The 21,511-nt window shown below is 35.1% G+C and overlaps 1 protein-coding gene across 3 annotated transcripts in view; it reads right to left on the bottom strand.

Annotated features, from left to right (window-relative positions):
• Positions 1 to 21,511, bottom strand: part of MAN2A1 (mannosidase alpha class 2A member 1) — a 104,802-nt gene that overhangs the window by 15,439 nt on the left and 67,852 nt on the right. For all 3 annotated transcript variants that reach the window (XM_041468341.1, XM_041468342.1, XM_041468343.1), the window contains 7 exons: positions 20,281 to 20,446; positions 18,164 to 18,394; positions 17,954 to 18,076; positions 11,048 to 11,162; positions 7,347 to 7,480; positions 6,147 to 6,288; positions 3,128 to 3,261 (listed from right to left, as the gene is read on the bottom strand). In XM_041468341.1, the coding sequence (XP_041324275.1) occupies positions 3,128 to 3,261; positions 6,147 to 6,288; positions 7,347 to 7,480; positions 11,048 to 11,162; positions 17,954 to 18,076; positions 18,164 to 18,394; positions 20,281 to 20,446 (1,045 nt within the window). The remainder of the gene's footprint in view (positions 1 to 3,127; positions 3,262 to 6,146; positions 6,289 to 7,346; positions 7,481 to 11,047; positions 11,163 to 17,953; positions 18,077 to 18,163; positions 18,395 to 20,280; positions 20,447 to 21,511) is intronic.

The following is a 21,511-nucleotide window of genomic DNA, read 5'->3' as shown; positions in this document are numbered from 1 at the left end:
CTGAGGAACATAGCTATATAATAATAGCTATAAATGAGATGAGTATAACATAAGTGAAAGGAGATTTGCTCTGCTCTTACAACAAACACAGCTCACTTAACAAACAATACTGTCATTGTGCATAAAACTTTAGCATCCATCTTAGGGGAAAAGAATCCCAACAACAACCAAGCAGAAAATATAAACACAAACCTCCCCCCCAGTTCTCTTCCTTCCCCACAAATACCAAAAAAGCTTCAGCAAAACACATCAACCTGAAGTCTTTTTCAGAGACAGTATCTGAACGAGTAGTTATGACTGATTAGATGAGCTAGAATTCAAGAGCCAAAACGCAGATAGTGTTAGGATTGAGAACCTATTAGAATATACACTGAGTATATCAACATTTATGAAGAATTATTAAGAATTTCACTCTCTCCACCCACTACACATATGAGTCTTACACTTCAGGACATTCTGCCATTAAAATTTACTGTTCAGGATGGGGCTGGGGAAGGAAAGAAGTATTTTAGAGATATAAATGAAAAGAAATTTTTGGTAGATACTACAATAAAAAAATTCTCTACAGTAATGTCACCAGTGATGCACAATTATTTTAATTATTTTTAAAGACCTGGACGTGTGACACTTCACATGCTCTCCTTTTACGGGGAAGTTTCACAAAGAGCAGCAAGCATCCTGTTCTTCAAAATTGTTTTTGAGAAAAGATAGAATGAAATGTTTTGGAACATACATTAGGAAAAGCTTGTAATGCCAAAGGTGCCAAATGGTCAAAACGTTCTCCTCCAGTGGCTCCTGAATTAAATAATAAAATAGGCCTTGACAACAAAATCAGGGTCAGTGTATGAGTCACACTGTAGCTGATCACATACATAAACTGCATATAATTTCATCATGATTTTTTCTGACATGGTTATTTTTAAGCTATTATGACAACTACCTTCTGAGTAACTGGGCTAAAAAAATTATGATTGCATGTCTAACAGAAAGAGAACTACCTTTACTTTAACACTGAAATAGTAACATGAATCAGAAAATGTTATGAATGTTCAGATACGTTTTGAAAAACAAAATTCTAGAACATTCTAAATATATGAAAGGGGAATTCCACATACAACAACAGAAAGAAAATGCTTCCTTAAAACATTTTGTTTGGCTCCTGGGGCTTGTGTATATTGGATCAGCACCTCTTGGACTGTGCCTACTCCCCCACAGTTCTGATTCCACTTTCTGCGAAGTCCCTTTGAGTGTGTAAGAACCAATTGCCTTTAAAGTCCTCTGCAGCCATTTAAAACCATTATAAGCTCAGCATGAAGAGTTAGAGGGGAAGAAAGATGCTAGAACACAGGTTTCCAAAGCACCTCAGAAATTTTTGATTGCAGCAGGAAACCGCCCCTTCTCTTTGAAAGATTCTCAGTAACTTGTACAGAAATTTTCAAATCTGTAGGACAGATGATTTTAACAAAGAAAGGGAATTACACTGTTATGTTGCTGAGATGATACCTAACTTGTATCACAAACAAGTTGGACCAACATGTGCCAAGACACATGTAAATACTGCACTAACTAGAAAATCCCTGTGTTGTTTAGGCTGCCTTTACTCTGAGGTAACTTTGAAATGTTTTCCAATGGAGTGGTTTGGCCTGAAGCAGCAGCTGTTCTGAAATTGAGCTTTTGGCCAGCCTCACTCAAGGGGGAACTGTGTTACCTTGCAGAACAATCTCAGTGTGTGCGGACCACACACACTGAGATTATGCCTGTTCTGATACAAAAATAGACTGCATTGAGCAGGGACTGGACTGGAAGAGTTCCAGAGGTGCCTGTTAGTGAGTTGTTTTATGGTTCTACAGAAAGCACCAAGACTGCACACGATGTCACTACGAGAACTATGGCACCAACTGATTTGATCTGCTTCTGTTGTTTCAAATTATTTTCTAATGTAAACATAAATTTCCATGTCAAATAATTCTTACTTAGGTAAGAATTACCAGGTCCACATTCTAATTTAACACAAATTACCCTGGGTACTAAGGAATTTTTTGGTGGCAGTATAGAACCCTCTGCAGGTTTCCTCTTGCAAAGGTGGAATAACCTGTGCAATGCTTCTTGTTGTCACAGTCAGAATGCTGCTGACCTCAGGTTAGCTTGGGTAGCTGCACATGACACTGATAAATGCAGTTAATATGCAGCGTGCATTGTACGTGATGAGGATCTAGAAAATCATAATGACACATACAACCTGAAAAAAAACCCAACTGTCAATCATTAAATGGTGAAAATTAACTTTAAGCTTGATATTATCATCCTCTCACAGTGGTTAATGATAGCCATTATAAACCATATTATAATTTATCTGCATATTCATTAGGAGCTTGGTATACAACTTCTCATCTTTAGCTATGCAATGGTTTTAAAATATACTCAGTGCTGTCATCATGATTCTACTGCCTCAGTATGAATATGTACTTCTGATTTTGTCCTTCTCAAAATTGTTTTTTAAAAAAGAGAGAAAATGCAAAGAGCGGAAAGAATATTGAGGTTATTCAAAAGACTAGGATACAAAAAGGCAAACTAAGATATGTGCAAATAAAAAAAAAAAACACTTACAACAAAATAGTCACAATTTCCCTAGAATCATAATGAAATCAAAAGGTTTTTATGTCTGGTGTCTAAATATTTCCATTTGAATCTTATTCTCTGAGAAAATTATGTTTATAAGAGGTTTTCTTTTTCTACCCATTCAACTGAAATTATTTGTCAACCTTTGTTTAGACTCAGTTAACATTGTTAAGAAGCAGAACTCACACTAATTAGCAGCTTTTTAGAGGTTGTTCAGTAAAAAAGTAATTAAAAAAGAGACTTCCACAATGGTACTCCACTCATATGTTAAAGCGTGAGTGAGGAAGTAGGTACTGCAGGATTTATTTGAGGAATAGTGAGAGATGAAGTCTTTACAATCAGAATATGAAAGCAAGATGACAAAACTTCCTTGGAAGCTACATTTCCTTAGTTCTACAGCTCATGGAATAATTTCTTAAATATTTTTTTTTTACTGAGTTCTTTGCTGCAGCAAGAAATTAATATTTACATATTATTTGGCATAAAGTTTCCAGACAGTGAATCCTACCACATCTGTTCCATGTCTTCTTTCCAACAGCAGTCGGAAGACATTAGCTGTAATCTTGTTATCTTGAACACCTTGTCCAAGGCCACGGTTGTCATCCTGCATAAGCCGACGATCCATGATCACTTCCAGCTGACCTGAAAGAGCAACATGAGGATTATACTAGTATCAAGAATAGGTATGTGTTCCATTAAACGTAAATAACCTGCCCTAAAATTTAACTTATTTTTAAAAAATCATAATATTTCTCTTGAGTTTGGAAGAGTAGGGCTGATCACTATTGTTAGGGTTGATTATAAAAACAGTTAATACCACTGGACTGTGGCTGTTTATAGCCTTCAAAAAAATTTGTCACAAGCCTTTCTGCAGAATGTCCAGCAATTTTTACTTTCAGAGTTTAAATAAAAGTTTAATATGAAAAATTATTACTATTGACTACTACTTGCAACAAGGATACTTGGCAATCAAACATCCAACATAAAAATCACTCCCAAGTATAAGAGACCTTCTGTAAAGGAAGTATCTTCACCTTGTACTCCACTCATTTGTTTCACATTTGAAGCCAGAAGGAGTAAAAGGTATCAACAGGGGTATAGAAATACTCACGATCACTTCTTTCTTGTATGAATAACTTCATTTGTGGGACTAGGAAAGAACTTTGAACTGGATAAGCACTGAACATGAAATTCTGAGTTTTTTTTCTGAACTGCAGCACGGCCACTCAAAATAACTCTTTAAGCATGATGTTAAAATATATGTAACCTGGACGATGAAGTTCATGTTTTTTTCAAGTGTCTGTCTCCAGAAGGAAACCAGATTGGGGCACATAATTAAGGCTGTTATGTTTTTTGCACAGTGAATCTTCAAACAAGTGTACGTGTTTCCTAAATAAAACTGAGAGACTGAAGTGTTTGCATCCTGAAGAAGCTGACAATTTAAGCTTCTAGAAAAGGCTGCTTACTAAGGCAGTCTTTTTTATATTTCAGTGTTCTACAAATACCCGATTTTCTCAAATACTTATTCTTCCCTTCCCTCAAGTACAAACACATCTTGTTTATCCAGGACAGAAATCAGCTGACAATGAGTAAGACAAAAACCCCCTATCTTTAACTAAGGTACTGTTCATGTAACTTTCAGATGGTGGGTTGTGCCTTGAGGCACACCTGTGTCACACACAGGCACACAGCTACTGAGATTTGCTTGTCTAAACTATAAGATTTTTTAATTTTCTTCCATGATTCCTCTGAGCTCCTGAAAGACTTTCAGAAAAAATATCACGAAACATGTGACACTCAGCAACCACTGAACCTTCAGCTTCATTTCTGTTCTTTTTTGAATCCAACATGCCTTCAGGACAAGGTAGCCAATTTAGTAATTTAATGAAATATTACTTAATGACAACAAATCAGATTAATTCATTCTCCTTTTTTTCTTAGTGGGCACAGAGTAAATATTTGACATTGGTGTATCTTAAATTACATGATACAGTTTGTCAAGGAGTGAAATGGTCAAGAAATCAATGTCATGTTAGGTATGGGATACATCTGTTCTCTTTCATTTAACGGGAGTAGGTGAAAAGCATATAATGTCATCTGAGAGATTTGAAACAAGTGCTCACAGAAGGTCAGTTCCCCCCTGATGCTTAACTGCAAAATGTTGAACAGTGCTACCCTTAACTTTCCCAATTTGATGGCAGACAGTGGGAGTGTCTGTGGATTTAGATGGTGCATTGTCTTGTGATGCAGAGACTAAGATTGTTAAAGAACAAATACAGACACTATTAGCAGGTAATACAGCCTCTGCAGACTAATTTAGTCTCTAATACCCATTTAATGAGTGCTTAACAACAGTGGTGGTGTCAAGGTCATTCACAGGATTAGGCCAATAGGAGTTGGGTTTCCAGCAAGGGGAGGCATGAAAAAAATGTGGTTTGGGTCTTGTATCTGGTAGACTTGGGAGAAAAGGCTGGTATTTTCCACCGTGATTTTAGTACAGCATCACTATATAGGTCAGTGTCAATTCCTTACCCTAAAGTGAATTAGGTTTGCTAATATTCCCACCAATCCAGCATGGTATTCACCTTTTGTAATAACAGAGTATTTATGACATTCTTCTTAAAAGAAACTGAAGTAGGTTTTGGTGCAGTTTCTGATGGACTATTTCTCTTCCAAGTATTCTTTCCATTGTTGTCCAAAACCATATAAATTTAAACTGACAACATATATTATAGCAAGGAATTATACATATTAAGTTATAAAATACCTTATTTTGCCCACTACCTCTAGCTTTATTTGAATACTGCCCCCATTCTGACAGAATGAATAACTGTCCTCTATTTCCAGTCCTCCAGGCCATTCATCATACCCTTTTCTGCTCCAAGGAGCAAGACTGTGTCTCTTTTGGAATTCTTAATATGACTTGATTTTTCTTGTCAACATATTCATCAGCTCTGTCAAACTAACCATTCAATTTGTGAGGTATCATTTTGCTTCAGAAGTACATTAACTCTTACCCAGGGTCATATTTATCCTTTATTTCACTAACAGTAATCTTCAAAACAGCTGCTCTTTTTTATCCTTGAGAGGCAAGTTAGGCTATGCTGCATATACCTTAAGACTAGTGCTGTCTACACTAAAGAAAACAAACAGAACAAAAAACATGATCAGCATCCTTCTTAAGTCCTCTCCTACCTGGGCAGAATGAAAAAGAATAAACTCTTTAGTTCTGTTATTTCATTCCACCAGAGTTCTTCAGTGAAAAATAGCTGGTTCTGACAATTTATTGCTCTTTCTTTTTTCCAATCTTTTTCCTCTGCCTCTAGTTTGAGAGAGATCTTTCATTGAAGATGACAGGATTTCATGTGGGATACATACTCTACATACATACTCTAAAACTTGTCAGAGTTGGAGAAGCTTATTTCCTCTCTTCAAATGCTTGTAGGTAAGTACAGTAATCTCTGAATGAACTATTTCAGAATATCATGAAGGAGAGACCTCTGTCATATCTTTCATCTTATGTTTACCATTTTTCAAGCTTGCAACACCTAGAGACTGAGCTGAATGAAGTGTCAAACGAATGCCAACTTCTTGGATATAAGCCATGGTAGTCATAGGATAGATATTTGCTTGAAGAGGCAACTTGCTCATCGTCAGTCTAGGCTGGATCTGCAATATGAACACAAATTTCAAAAACATAAATTCTTTTTATGCAATTAAATTTCAAAGACATTTTCAGACATTTATCCCATGTGCTTTGGAAGAACAACCATCACAAAAGGATTCACTCAACTGTATTATTTAGCTTTTTTGAGATTTGTGGTCAAAATTACCACTTTGGAAATGGTAGCTTCAGTGAACTTTTAGATCAAAGAATATTAAAAAATTGTGCAAGATTCATCAAGGGAACCTACAAAAAAGGAATCTATAAAAAGGAATAATCAAGTTACAAAATGAGAGAAAAAAATTTCCCCTCTAGAGAGCAAGCAATGAATAGATTTAAGGTAGGAGAAAAGGAATTGTTGGTTTATAATGGGCACTTATTGAAGTGATGTTTAAATTCTTGAATGGTACATAACAAATGAGTAGCTGTATTAAAATTATTTTCACATTTAAATATTCACTGTCTCCAGCAAATGCAGTAACTGGAAAATCAGTCATCTTTTTCTCAGGAGTCATGGTTTCCCTGTATTTGCAAAACTATAATTAGCAAGAAAGGAAGGTAAGGAAAAACAATTTTTCTCTCTTTTATGTGTGCTGCACAGTTCAAGTTAAGACAATAGCCCTTTCCTCAGATGGATTACCAATAGAAAAAGCATAATACATCAAAAATACATCATTTATTTCCAATACAGCAGCAAGAAGCTGTTCACTAGGTGTGGTCCTTATACACTGTGTTATCCAATGGGTTTTAACTAAACAAACAAAGCAGAGGAAAAGAAGTCAGGCATATATAAAATTAACTAAGTACATGGTGACTTGTCACAACTTCTTGTATTATAATTCTTCTCTTAAAAATAATTTAAAGGAATATTCAACAAACTTCTTAAAAGCACACAGTTACTTCTTAGTCTAGTCTACATCAAATTTTATAATAGGTATATTTTTAAAAAGCATTTCTCCTTTTAAATGATTAGTGCAGTTTAACACGTGAGTTTGTTTAATATAAGGTCTTTACATTTAGACAGTCAAAACCTAAGCTTTTACAATTAAAAGATGGTAGTTACCTGATATCCATTAAGATCAGTATAGAATCTATTTTGACTGTTTATGTCGGATGAAATTCTCATTGCAAGTTCACGATTATATTCCCCTCTTATGTCCACAATATTGGAAACTTCAAGAGACTGACCTTCCAAACCTACATGAAAAAGATGCATTTAAAATCTCTGAAAGTGATTTCTACATGTATAAGAATGACTGTGCTCCCAGGACACAGTGATCTAGATTTTGTTTTTTCTTACACCTAATCGGACACTGGAAGACAGTTCAGTTATGCAACAGATGATATAGCAATATTTCTAATTTGCTACAAATTGAACTGACAGTATGAAAGAGAGCACTGAAGAGGAACAGGAGCAATACATGGCAAGAACCACTGTGGGTTCCAGTAAACCAGTAGGGAACAGCACACAACTGTTAAGTGCTATCTTTAAATAAATATGCTAGAGCAAGATCTGGCTCCCCTTCACTCTTAAGCAGCTGTCCCCATTCCCAGACAAGAATGAAGTTACTAGATTCTTAATAGAACTATTCAACTGAGCAGCAAACTTTGAACAGCTCCTTTAATCAAATGAGTGAGAATCTTCCTTAAGGACAGTGAATTAAGAAATTGGAACTGATACAATCACATGCAGGACACAAAACTTTGCTGACAGGGAAAAGGTTCATATTTATTAAAAGACGGATTAGGTGTCTGAAAATTCAGACAAGTTGTTCAGTGAGTTGGGTTTTTTCCCTACAGTGCCTTGTACTGAAAATTAATTACCTTTAATAATAACCTGACCTTTTCAAACAGTTCAAGTCACAGTCTGGAGTGGAATCATACCATCATTCAGCCTCACCACTTCTACCCTTTCTGTAGTCTAATGGGACTAATGATTGCAAAAAAAATTGCACCAAGCAGAACACAGATATGTATTTGTTTCCCCATCTATTTTAAAATCTAAATGCCACCTGCAGAAGTACAGCAACTGTTCAAATGTTAACATTTACCAACGGTTATTAAACTTCAGTGCTAAACGAAAAATAATTCGTTCAGATAATTACTTCTATTTTCCCAAACCTAGTCTGGAAATTGCAGATTTATATGCTCCACTTTTGATGCTCCCAGTTATAGATTTTCCAAATATTTCAAGTATTTTTTCCAGATATTTAAAAGCATGTTACGTTAAAGAATACACTAATTTAATTTAGACTGTCATAATTTTTGTACTGCATAATTTGAGAGTATACAAAAATAAAACTATGAAGAAATAAAGTACGACAAGCTTTTGATAAAAAGATTAACAAAATCATGCTAATATCAAAAAAAGATGCCAATGGCAGCAGAAGTTAAAAATCACTCGGTGGTCAATTACTGAACAGAGCTGTCAACCCAGAGTATTTTTTGCCCAAAATCAACAGAATTTTAAAGCCAAAAGTGGTAAAAGCTATTTTCCCCAAAATTGCTGAAGATGTAGCAGTTGGGAGTACTATCTAACAGCTGGATTAGCCACACAATCAGTCTTGCTACCCCTTGGCAAGCAGGTAGGTTACAACAGGAGATGAGATCCTGATTTGAAATCAAAATGCATTTATACACATAGTGATTTTTCCCACATGCTTTGTTACTGTACATATCTAGTAAGACTTCAAAATATCTTGTTTTAATTGAAGTAATGTTATATAAATAATTTCCCCTACAAAGCCAAGGAAATAGACCTGAGCAAAACAATGATGCAAAGCTATGAAATTTTAAACTTTGAAAAATAACACTTTAAGAAATTTAGATTAAAAAAACACCAAAGAGCAAACAGACAATATTTAAAATATATTTTTCATCATTTTTCCTTGTCAAGTAGAAACATGGTACAGGACTTACCCGTGTACACTTTACATTTGTAATGGCGTAAGTATTGAAACATTGTGATGAATTAAAAATTGTCATAAAAACCAAAGGAAAAAAGTAGACAGTATACTCACAAGGAAAGATAAATTTAAGTGTTAGGAATTGGCAAGCAAGCGATTTTCACTGACAACTCATTTTCTGTGAACTGAAATACTTCTACCAGGTATTTAATAGCAAATTAAAGAAAAAGGAGTACTACAGAATAATCCACTTTAAAAGAACAACCTCTTCCTAGCAAAAAAAAAAAAAGGCTCTTCAGGCTTTTTCCCTTGCTGAGAAATTTAATTCACTAAAAGTCACACAGGAACGTAACTTTTTCTGCACATTCTTGGCAACCTGGTACCTCTTGACCTCAAAGTATCTTTTTTCATATAAGATGATTTTAATAATTTGTCACATAAAACAAATATATACATATATATATACATATATACATATATATATATATATATATATATATATATATATATGTCTTGAATATATGTTGTGTTTCCTTAGGATGTTCAGCAAAGAATGCAAACTCTTGGCTTGTGTTCCTAAGGAGTGTGGGCTAATGTTTGATCCAAAAATACTGTATCAGTGGGAATTGAATTCTGATGAGCTTTTGGCATATGTATCAACTCCAGCAACTTCACCCTTCAATGTACACATGTCACAAAAATGAAGCATCTGAATCAATTTTAGTTCTAGATTGAAATACACTAGAACTAAAATAGAACAAAAAACAAACAAACAAAAGAAAAATCAAACAGATGATGTCATTCCTATTTTTGAAACCTAAAAGAAAGAGAAGAGCAAGCAAGGCTTTCAAAGTACTTATAACTTTGTTTTAGAAGTTGTTTAGGAAAAATAATTAAATATGATAGATAGGATTTTAAAAAACATGAAGACAATTTTGACTCCTACAGTAAAGTCGGTAATACAAAACATGTAAGTTCCTTCAAGTGAAAACATTAATCAGTGCTTCTTTATTTCAGAATAATTCCTGTAAATATAAATAATGAATGCATGTTTCTTAATTACAGAAAGATACACTTAAGCATGTTAACTTGAGCTTCCTTATGAAAATAATTGTAAACAATCGCACCATGATTTCCTCCCTCTTTTATATTTTTCCATGGCCAAATCCATCAAGTTTTTCAGTGGCCAATTCCATCAAGGAAGGGTAGAGAGTTTCTAAAATTACTGTTTACTTGGAAATCAGTAGCTGAACAGTAGAGAAACAGGCAACTTAAAAAGAAAACTGAAGGACATAAAGGAAAACTGGTATGATGTTATGTCCTAAGAGCCAAAAAGTTGATGTTGCTGCTGGTGCCTCTCAACAGACAGAGACAATTCTGTCATGAGCTCTCCCAAGCAGAAAAAGGACATACAAAGGGAGGTAACAAATAACTAAAGCCTAAAGTTGTGAAGTAAACCAGATTTCTCTATTAAGACAACTGATATACATTGTACTTCCATCAGTAAATGCGAAACTATGAAAGAAACTATGTTCCTACATTCTCTCCAAGGTATTTCATTGTTTTTTCTGATTTTCAAAATGTGTAGCCAGTTACAGCATTCAGATGAGTCAGTAAAGTCTGGAGACGTATTTCCAACAAATCTGTTGAGTTTAAGTATACCAGCTTAATGACTAGCATGACACTCAGAGAGAAATCACAGTGCACAGTGCAAAGTGTATTGGAGTCAATACAACCTCAGTCTCATGAACTCTGCACTAGTACAGAGATGCATTTACACATTAAAAAGGCAGGTAGGATCCAAGATCATTGTGATGTAAAATGACTGCCAAGAGAGACAGAATTTCACAATTCTTACCCTGGACTTTATACAGCCGCATGGTATGTGTCACGTGGTGAAAAAAACAAACAACTTCTGAGAAAATTGTTCCATGAGCAACTCTAATGGTAGGTGGGTCTGTAAAAATATAAGGCTACAAAAAGAAAACAGAAAGTCAGAGTGAGTAGTTTGGAAATTTTCCATAAATGTAGTGTCAATAAATTAAAGTATTTAATAAATATTAAAACAGTGGGTTTTTAAACCATTCTAGATCTAAAACACTGGAGATTAAAATTTACTCCTAATCTGAAATTCAGCAACTTCTCTTCAGAGTCTTATATTCTTTTCAGCTAAAATTAGTTAAGTCTCATTACACATCTCACAAGTATTTTATGAGGATTAAGTGATACAAGGTTTATAGACAAGGACATGAATGTACTGATATTGCATCTGGATTGAGCTCTTTTGCTAGAAAAATTGTAACTGCTAACCACTAATTAAATACTGTACTTTCAAAATTTGGTGCACGTGGTTTGACTACTTCCATCAGTGGTACACACTGCACAAGGAAAGCTTCCCCTACTCTGCTGTGTAGATCAGTTTGCATATCCTTTGGAAAGAGAAGAGAAAGCTTTTTCTTCATCAAAAGCAGACACAGTTGTTGCCAGTGGAGCTCTCTGGAATGCAGGGTAGGGCTGGAAATCATTATGAAATATCAATAAGGACAATGGTTTACTACTCATGGCTCCCACAGACTAGGGCAAATTTTGCATATTCACAGTCAAACCAAAGAGATGAAGAAAACTATCTTTCCACGTAGTCACAGTATTTAGTCTTGGCTAGGCAGTGACTTTTTAAAAAAAAAGACATTGATCCCACACTAAATTGTGTGCACCAAATGGAAATAAATGGATGGCTGCAAAGGTAAAATTAACTAAATACTGAGAGTGTACAAGCCAAAAATGAAAATACAACACATGCAACTACTTCAATAGGGAAACAGCTGTAAATAAAGACTTCACTCACAAAATACACATCCTAAATGCTTATTCACATTAATAAGCACATTATTCACACATTATTCAGAGGGATCTAGGCAGAAAGCTCTCAGAGGGTGGCTGTCTTACTTCTGTATATAGCAAGGCCATAAGGACAGAGCATGGTCTTTCTTGAAGCAATGACACCAAAGAACAAACGCATCTTGAGGAAGAGCAGAGATCAAGCTCACATATATACAGACAAAATACACTAGAGAATAGAAGTACAGGTAAATATCCAATATTCTTTGAGCATATAACCGTATGTATAACAGGAAAGATTTCAAGAAGTATTGATTAAAAGAAAAAACTGAAAGGGGTTTTCATGGGCAAAAAGCCTGCCTTTTCTATTCACATACTTATTCTTACAGCTTCAGAATACTCTTTAATAAAAGCTTTGCCAGAGCTACAAGAGGCAACTCTGCAGTTATCAGCTACAGGAATATTTTGTACAGTTGGGAAGAGAAACCACGGTTACTTATGCTTTGATAAGATTGTTTGGTTTAGCGAGAAAAGGCTTTTTCCTACAGAAAATCTTATCCAGTTAACCAATAAAAAACCTCAAAATAGTGTTTTAGACTTCTTGATAGTCGACATGAAAAAATTATGGAATACTTCCATAGGATCTCATCTTGTCAATAAGACAGACAGACAAATGTTATCCGTTATGCAAAATCCATTTGCTAGGTGAGAAATACAGAAGGAGTATGGTGTTCAGGGGGCATATTAGACAGCTGAGCTAATACACTGAGATAAAAGAAATTTGAAGACCAGACCTTAGGTTAGAACCTCTTATTTCCACAAAAAACTAACAATATCCGTAACTATAGTCTCTTCTGGCAGAAGCGACTGATATTTGCTTTTCTATCACATATAGGCAGAGAAGACAAACATTTGATCGGTGACTACCTGGCTTCCAGAAGTTAAAAATCCCACAGAGGAGGAATAGGATGACCAAACAAATGGTGGAGTAACCAAACCCTTCAAAATCCTCCCTGCAGGGCAAAGCTAAATGAAGATACTCAAGCTAGCAAAGACAGACTGAAACAGCACCTAAAGGAACTCTCAGAAAAGGACCTGAGAAACCTGAGGTCATCAGGACAAGACAATGACCTGTGACCTAGGAGAATGTCACTTACATAGACAGCAGACTGCCAAATATATTCTGTTATCAAAGTAACACAGATCTTATGGTCTTGTGTTGTTTTTAAGAGCATTTCTTGCTCCGCTCTTACTGGAGCTAGCCAGCAAAATGGAGAGATACTGGGTGAGTGACAGGAATACAAAAGAATGTGCACTTCCTAGAAAAAAAACACCAGAAGTAATTTCAAAAAACAAAAATTAAAAAAAAAAAAACTAAACCCATTTGCAGGAACTCTTTTCCATTGAGTTTTTTAGTACAAAACATGAGTATGATATTGACAACAGCTATCAAAATACATAGAAAGCTGAAATGAGATGGATATATCAGCTCTCAGATTCTGGGATATTGCCACAAATATTCAATTCACACACCTGAGGCTCCAGGCTGCACATGTAGCCAAACCAGCTCCTCTTCTGAAGATAAATGCAACTTATTACAGACCGTTCCAAACTAAACAGAAAGATGGGCTGATGGAAAAGGGTCTGTTATTTTGCAGATATTGCCTGAAATGAATTAATTTTTAAAAAATAATTTTTCTTAATTTTGCTAGAACATGCATTGAGTTTGCAAGCCTCCAATTCAGTCACAGTGCTAGAAAAGGCACAAAAGAGGAAGGTGGCTTACAAATGCTGTCGTGAAGTTTTGGGGATCAGAAAAGTTCTTTCTTACAGAAAGAGTGGCAATATGATGTATACTCAAGTTCTCAAGGATGACTTATGTTCCCTGATTATTGGGCAAGCAGGAAAAATGAAGTAAAAATATGGCAGTGATAGAACAGGGCAGCCTTCAAATTCACATTTAGCGCTTAGAAAAGCACTAATCCTAGAACTTGATTTGTTGATGGTTACCCGAAGAAATACCAGGAGTTCAGAACCTATCAAGAGATAATTGCCCACCAAAAACATTTGAATCAACCAGGCTTTCGCTTTCACACAGGAAAACATCTTTATGCATTGAATATGCAGTTATTCTAGTATCATTGTAAAGATCCTTGGTGAGATGCACAGGTCTGTGAAAGGATCCTGGTCCCGGATCTGAAATACAAAGGTACTTTTGATGTGAAAGTCTAAGACAATGTGGCAAGAACAAACAATGATAGTTATTTGCAAAACTGATTTGACAAAGCCCTTGTCTCAATTCGGTGTTAAGTCTGCTTTATAAACAAGCATGGACTAAAGGACCTTCCAGCATGAAGTAATCTGTGATTACTCACACCTTGAACTGGAATAAAAATATGTTGCTTTCATATCCAGTGGCTAGTCTGAAGACACCCCTTTCTAAAGAGTTAAAATAAATAGCTGCTGTAATATCTGTTCCACTCAGCTCGAGTGGAATGAATTCCATTGTACAAGATCCAGCAGCCTAGTGAGGCAGCTTCTATTGAGCCTGGAAATCAGTATTTTTCAGAAACAGGACAACAGAACTATGGGTCAAAGGGTTCAGAAATCATCTTTCTGTACTCCTGTTCAAGAGAAATAAGACAATCTTTTTTTTGAAAGATAGTGGGCAGGAGGTCTGGGGAGAAGCTAGCTAGGAATTTTAAGGGAAAATACTTGGAACAAAATAATACCTCATGAATCCCTACAGTATATTAAAATACTTAACATCAAAACAGGCGCCCAAGGGTGTAAATAACTGGAGATACACCTTCACCAAAATATTTACTGGCTTGTATAGAAAATTGCATGGTATATTGCAGCCTGGAGGCAGAAAGCATGGGCAATTAACTTTTCCCCTTGTGGACAAGTAAAGCACTCCTAACCATTTTAGTCTGCCCAGGAAAGTAGTAGTGCAGCACACTGCTGGTCTGGGTGCCAAAAAAACTATGCCCAGGGGAAAGTTTTCAACCACACATGAAATGTTCTGGATTGGTCTAAAATTTAAAAAGAGAAAAATCACAAGACACAGCCTGCAGGAAAAGGTGTTTCTGCAATCTGCAATAGCAGATTGCCCCTTCTTTGGCAAGGTTTGAGGTTAGACTGAGATAATATCACGTATTTCAACTCTAGCACTAGACATCCTGCAAGGGAAAAAATTAATCTGTTTTCTTATATATTCTGTTAGTACATAAGTACCTATGGGAACTAGTACATACACAGAATCACAGAACCAGCTGCCTGAGGGAGAATAAAAATTTCCTAGTCTGAGTGTTCCAAAACCCATCATTTTGATACTGAAAACTATTATTTATAAAACAAAAAAATCAACTATTCACATTGATCCCACAAACACTTAGCATCTGATGCTTTGGAAAAAACTGCTTTGCTCTATTCCCTATTGATAACAAGCAGGGCTAGTAAGAAGTCATCACATATTGACTTGTCTTGAATATACAGAAGAAAATACAGACATTTAACTGTTTCAAAGTTTATTGAATACTGTGGGTTTTTTTCCCATTGATCTACAAAAAATGAGTTGGACATTCTTTACAAAATCACAGTGAGTGTGTTAAAAAACATGTTTTGTCTTCATGAACAGGACATTTTATTTATATTAATTGTGAGGCCCAAGGAAATCCCTTCCTTCCAAACTTCATTAACACTGTCAATCTGCCAAACACTGCACTGACATTTAAAAAAATTAAGATGCTTCCTTTTTCCCTTGCTTTTTTGCCTTGCTTTCTGTTTTGATTTTGCAGGAAAAACAAAGGCATGGTAGGGGAACTGTCCTATCTCTCTAGACCTGCAGGATGGAGCCCCCATTCTGTGCCTCTGTTCTGGACTTTGCACTGTTGTAGTTCAGCGCTGTGGCTAGACAAACGATTAAAACAGACAAAGCAAAATAATTTCTGAGTATTGAAGAACTGAAAATAAAGTAACCAAAAGACTTATCAAACATAAAACTAATCAGTTAACAAAGGCAAAGAAAACATATAACTCTACTCATACCAAAGGAAAATAGTCCAACATAAAAAGCGATTATTCTTTGAAAATTTTGCTGTAAAACATAGGGTAAAGGAGGTAAGAAAAAAATCAAAACAACAAAACACGTAGCCAAAAATCAAGAAAACTGCCTGCCATCTATCCTATTGCCAATTCACACAAGGACTTAGAAAGTTAGTCAGTCTGCATTACAGTACGAACCCTGAACAGATGGCATTTCTTTTAAGACAGAAAGCATTAGTTCAAACTGGTTTTGAAACTACTATAGAATTACTGTGTTATTCCCAGTGGGACAATTTAATTAGTGTTATTAAAATGCAAGCCAAATGAGCCTTATGGTGAAGCAAAATATTAATGAAGCAGAATTTTCAGAAGTGTAACAATTTCATTTTTATTGTATAAAATGTTACAAAAGTCGAACAGCACCCTTTTAATGTTAACTTAAAATGTAGTTTAATTTCATTTTTCTTTTCTAATTGTGCTTGCAGACATGTGACAGACTCTCTTCTGTTTAAACCATACCATTTTGCTGCCTCAATTTGTCCAGAATATTTTCATAAAGCGAATTACTTAAACATATAGTTAAAATTATGTAACTGCTAGATTTAGTGATTATTTTTAAAAGCAAAAGATGAATTAGAAAATAAAATTAAATTAGTCAAAGTGTGACCATGCAGATAGTGAAAGGTAAAAATTAAAAACCCTACGTGATATTGTTCAAGTATTCACAGATAAAAACACAGTAAAATTAAGAAATACGAAATGGCACATAAAATGAAGAATAAGGAAACCCTGATGAATGTATCTGAAGTAAATTATTATGGGACTAAATATACTAAATAGTTCAAACCTGTCAAATCACCAGCCTCAAAAGGTGTGCTTCTAGGAAAGACTGCTAAAAGAAAAGGAAACTGTTCTGTTTCCTTCCAGACTGATTTACACAGATAAAAGAGGGAAATAGGAAACGAAGAAAAGAAAACAGAAAGAAAGAAAGCCAAACACCTTTCCCTCCCACCAAAAAGCAGAATGATTACTCTTGTATATTTCCTAAAATGGTAAGCATAGAGCTCATCACTTGCCTTATGTATGTAACTTGAATTTTCACAAGAGAAACTCAGAGGAAATATGTTGCCAACTAGCTAGCTTCATAAATGTTCATTATTTCATCTTTTGCTTTCTGAAATACCACCCTTCCAGTTCCAAAAGGGAAGTAGTAGACTCCATATGGTAATGAAGTCACTGTAAGAATGCTGCCATTTCCCAATTTCCAATTTGAAAACTAATAGGAGTATGCTGTTGCTATCCAAAAATTACACAGCTAAAAATACAGATAACCCTAGAGAACTTAATAAGAACAGCTTCTTACTACACTGTCTTTATATTCACCAATTGGGACTCGTATCTTAATTACTATATTAAACTAAGTATGCAAATATCAGCTTAAAAAGTAGCTCTGAACCAGAAGTAACACATTCACAATTTAAAAAAAAAAAAAAAACAAAACAACAAAAAACCCAGAAAAGTGAAGATGTAGAAATGAATCAGTACACATTTTCATCATAGAAAGTAAAAATTAACTTATTTCATCGATAATAAATGGCCACATTCCACTGGATTTCTGGCAAGGATCGCATCTTAATTTTTTGGGGGCGAATCATAAATATTCTCTAGATTTTCACATTTTCAAATTTCTATTGAATTTTACTATGATGTAGGGTTAGGAAGTATGAACTTCTGCCAATCATTTCAATAGCCCATGTCAATATGCCTAGCCACACAGCTTTTATTTCAGTTTTGGGGACAACAAGCTCTTCCAATCTGTATTTGCCAAACACTTTAAGTTACTTCAAGATTAGAATTTCTTTGCAAACAGAAAGTTTACCTTGGCGTCTCCATCTGGTAAGAAGAGATAAGCTCCACTTTTATCTCGGTTACTGGTAGTTCCATACCAAGCAAACTCAACCTTCATTTGATGATTTTTACCATCTTCCTTGCTGTTTATTTTCTAAAAGGACAGAGATTCATGTCAGGTTTCCATAAAGCACAGCAAAAAAAAGTAAAATGTAGTGTTTTGAAATAAAATATAACATACCTCTAGTAATCCAGACATTCCAGAAAACCACAGCTTCATGTATGCATTTTCCAAGATTATATTATCCACAGCATGCTGCATCTCTTTTATCTTGAAAACTCTATCTGGCTTCTCCTGTCTGCTATTCCTCACATATATGTTATAGTCAGCTAAAACTGCTTCTGAACTCTCATCCTCCAGAAGCTGGTAAACTCCAATCCCAAGAGGTGGCAGATGTGCCACAAAAGACACCTGTTGGGAGCAAATAAGTAGCCATTACTAAAACTAGCAGAATATCAACTTTTTATACTGAACATAAATGTTCAGAGCAACTAGTTTTGCTTGAATAATTTTAGGATGGCTGGGTTTTCCCACAGTCCATAAATAAATATAAAGAATTAACAAACAAAAATATCTGCATGACTAATTTGCCTAGCACCAAGATTACCATTATATTAATGCAATTACAATTTTTAATCTTTTCAAGAATGTTAGTTGTGATATGCAGTATTGGGTATTTTTGCTTTTCATTGAAGATGCATGTATAGTGGATCAAGTGCACACAGACTCTACTTCTCAATTGATTTTGAAATTTAAATTTAAAAATGCATTCATTTAAATAACTAAGTTTAAAGCGTCTCATTTGCAGTCTCTTTTTTTAGGAGCTATAATCTGCATAGAAGAGTAGTATACAAGGTACATCTCCAATGCAACTTTTTTAGAATTTGAAGTCTAGACAAGTAATTTCACTTCCCGTTCTTCAAGTAATATAAGTACTAATTATTGTGCTGGTTTTGGCTAGCATAAACTTCTTTATAGCAGCACTTTTTGTGCTTGGTTTCAGTATTAACCACTTTGATAACACAGGGATAAATATCTCAGCTAGAGCATCAGGGCCCTTTCTGCTGCTCCACCAAAGAGGAGGCTGGGGGTGCAGAAGGAGGTGGGAGGGGGCACAGCCAGGACAGCTGACCCCAACTGACCAGAGATATTCCAGACCACGTGACATGATGCTCAGCAATAAAAACTGTGAGAAGAAAAAGGAAGGGGGGATGTTTGGAGTGATGGTGCTTGTCTTCCCACGTCACTGTTCCATTTGATGGAGCCCTGCTCTGCTGACGATGGCTGAGCACCACCCCAGCCCTGGGACACAGTGAATTAATTCCTTGTTTAGCTTTGCTTGTGTGCACAGCTTCAGCTTTACCCACAAGCTTTCTCACCATTACCCATCCAATTTTTATCTCCACCCCACTGGGTCAGTGAGTGAGCAAGTGCTTACTTAGCAAGGTTTAACCACAATATTATCACTTTGGAACACAACTGAGAGACAGTTATTGAATTAGCTTCACAGAAATATTATTCTGAACAAAGCTCCTATGTCAAAAGGAATCAAAACACAAGCTGAAAGCAATACAGTGTTACTATTGCAGTCATACACCATTACAGTTTCATTAAAAATTTAATGATATAAATTTCTGATGTGTGATGTGATCATTGAGGACAATCTTCTATAATGAAGTACAAGCCAAAAACTCTTAGGAATTCTTTGTTTCATACAAAAAACAAAAAGTGGGCTTGAAGATGTCTGTCCAGCTTAAGTATTTGGAAGGGAAGAGGACATCTAAATGTAAACGCTTAAGCCATTTCATGTACAACACCTTCCAGCTGGAGTGCTTGAGAACATACAGAAGTGTGTGTCTGTGTGTACAGATAGTCGCTTAAAGGAAGAAGCAGCTCAATTGATAAAGTGAGGGAAAAAACCACACATCCAGTATTTTCCAGTCACGCAGCTGAAACTGATCCTTTAAATGTAGTAAATTATATCACAAAAGTTTAACAGCTTATCAGTTTAAGAAACAATAATGCTAAACACATGCATGTTGAGTTTTAGGTTTTTGCGTGTTGTTTGTTTGTTTTTTTGGGGGTTTTTTTTGGGTTTTTTTTTGGTTGTTTTTGTTTTTTTTGTTTTGGGTTTTATTTGGTCTTTTGTTTTTTACTTAAAGTGACTGAATAAATAGTATTGTCTACAGAGAATAGAATTGCCAGTATATGAAGTACACTTTCCATTTTCTTCAAGTATGAAGCTACACTATCTATCAAAAAACATATTTTAATGCTTTTTACTTAAAGTGGGGTACCTGATAAGCTTCATGTGATACTGTAGTTGCTCCATCCCAAACAGCACTAATCTGGACAGTAACAGGTTTTCCCAAAGGAGACAATAATTTGACTCTGGGTGAATTCACATTGACGGAAACCACTGAAAATCGCTCCTGTTCTGTTGGATTATGTATCAAAAGGTATCTGAAAAAAAACATATTTACTAAATTATCTTTTGGCAATCAAGCTTCCTCCTTCAGATTTAATGTTACTGCACATAAATTTTACACACAGAGGATTAAACCAACATTAGAACAACAGGTACGTACCACAACAAATAAATATACAAAACATAACCAAGAAACAATGGATATTTAACATCAATTCTTTGCAAATCTTCTTTTCTTAATGCTATTATTGTCCAAGAAATTTTGAAAATCCCTTAGAGAAAATACAACTATTTCCCATTATAATTGCTAAAGAATTTCTATTAACAGTTGCAAGCACAATCAAGATAATTAAGGGCATTTCAAATGTATTTTTCAGGCTGAACTATCAAATTCTCATCCACAATTGCCTCTTTTTAACACAGCTTAGAAAAAATGAGGGAAGAAAACTGGCTCTACATATATATATTCACTAAAGGAACTAGTTTCTTTCTCCTATAAGGAAAAGCACAAAATTATTTAAATTATAATTTAGCATCATTCACTATGGCAACTGCTCCCATATCTTCTTAATAGGTACATATGGAATAACTAATTTTTTTCCATAGCCTTCCATTTGAACACAGATTATGCTATTAACCAAAAGAATCAGCCCTGAGCTGAAGACTGACTTTATTAGCCTATATATATTTTCTATTATTATTACAGATTTATGTATTGTAAGATATATAAAAAGAGAACTATAATAGAACATTTGTGGTTCATGCATCTGTAGGACTATCACTGTACTTCTTTTCACTGACAAGCTCAAAGAATGCAGTATTTACAGCTGTTTCCTGAAGTTTCCCTCTGTTTGTGTCATCCTTTAGAAGGCTTTTACAACAAAAACTGCTCTTGCCAAAACTTCTGGTGTCTTCTTAACTGTATACAACAGAACCAATACTCTATCTTCAACCTCCGTAACACACCCCACTGTAAAGCAGTTTACTCCTTCATGGGATCTGATCATACATCCCATGAGATCCATTTCTTACTTATCCAATCACTCCTTCTGTATTTATTCTAAGTAGATTCTCCTTCTTCTCAGCTCTATGTTTTCTAT

The sequence above is a fragment of the Pyrgilauda ruficollis genome, unplaced genomic scaffold, assembly GCF_017590135.1.
Source record: "Pyrgilauda ruficollis isolate IOZ18807 unplaced genomic scaffold, ASM1759013v1 scaffold218, whole genome shotgun sequence".
Classification (NCBI taxonomy): Eukaryota; Metazoa; Chordata; class Aves; order Passeriformes; family Passeridae; genus Pyrgilauda; species Pyrgilauda ruficollis.
Note: the sequence above shows the minus strand (reverse complement) of the source record. Positions and strands in the feature narration are given on the sequence as shown.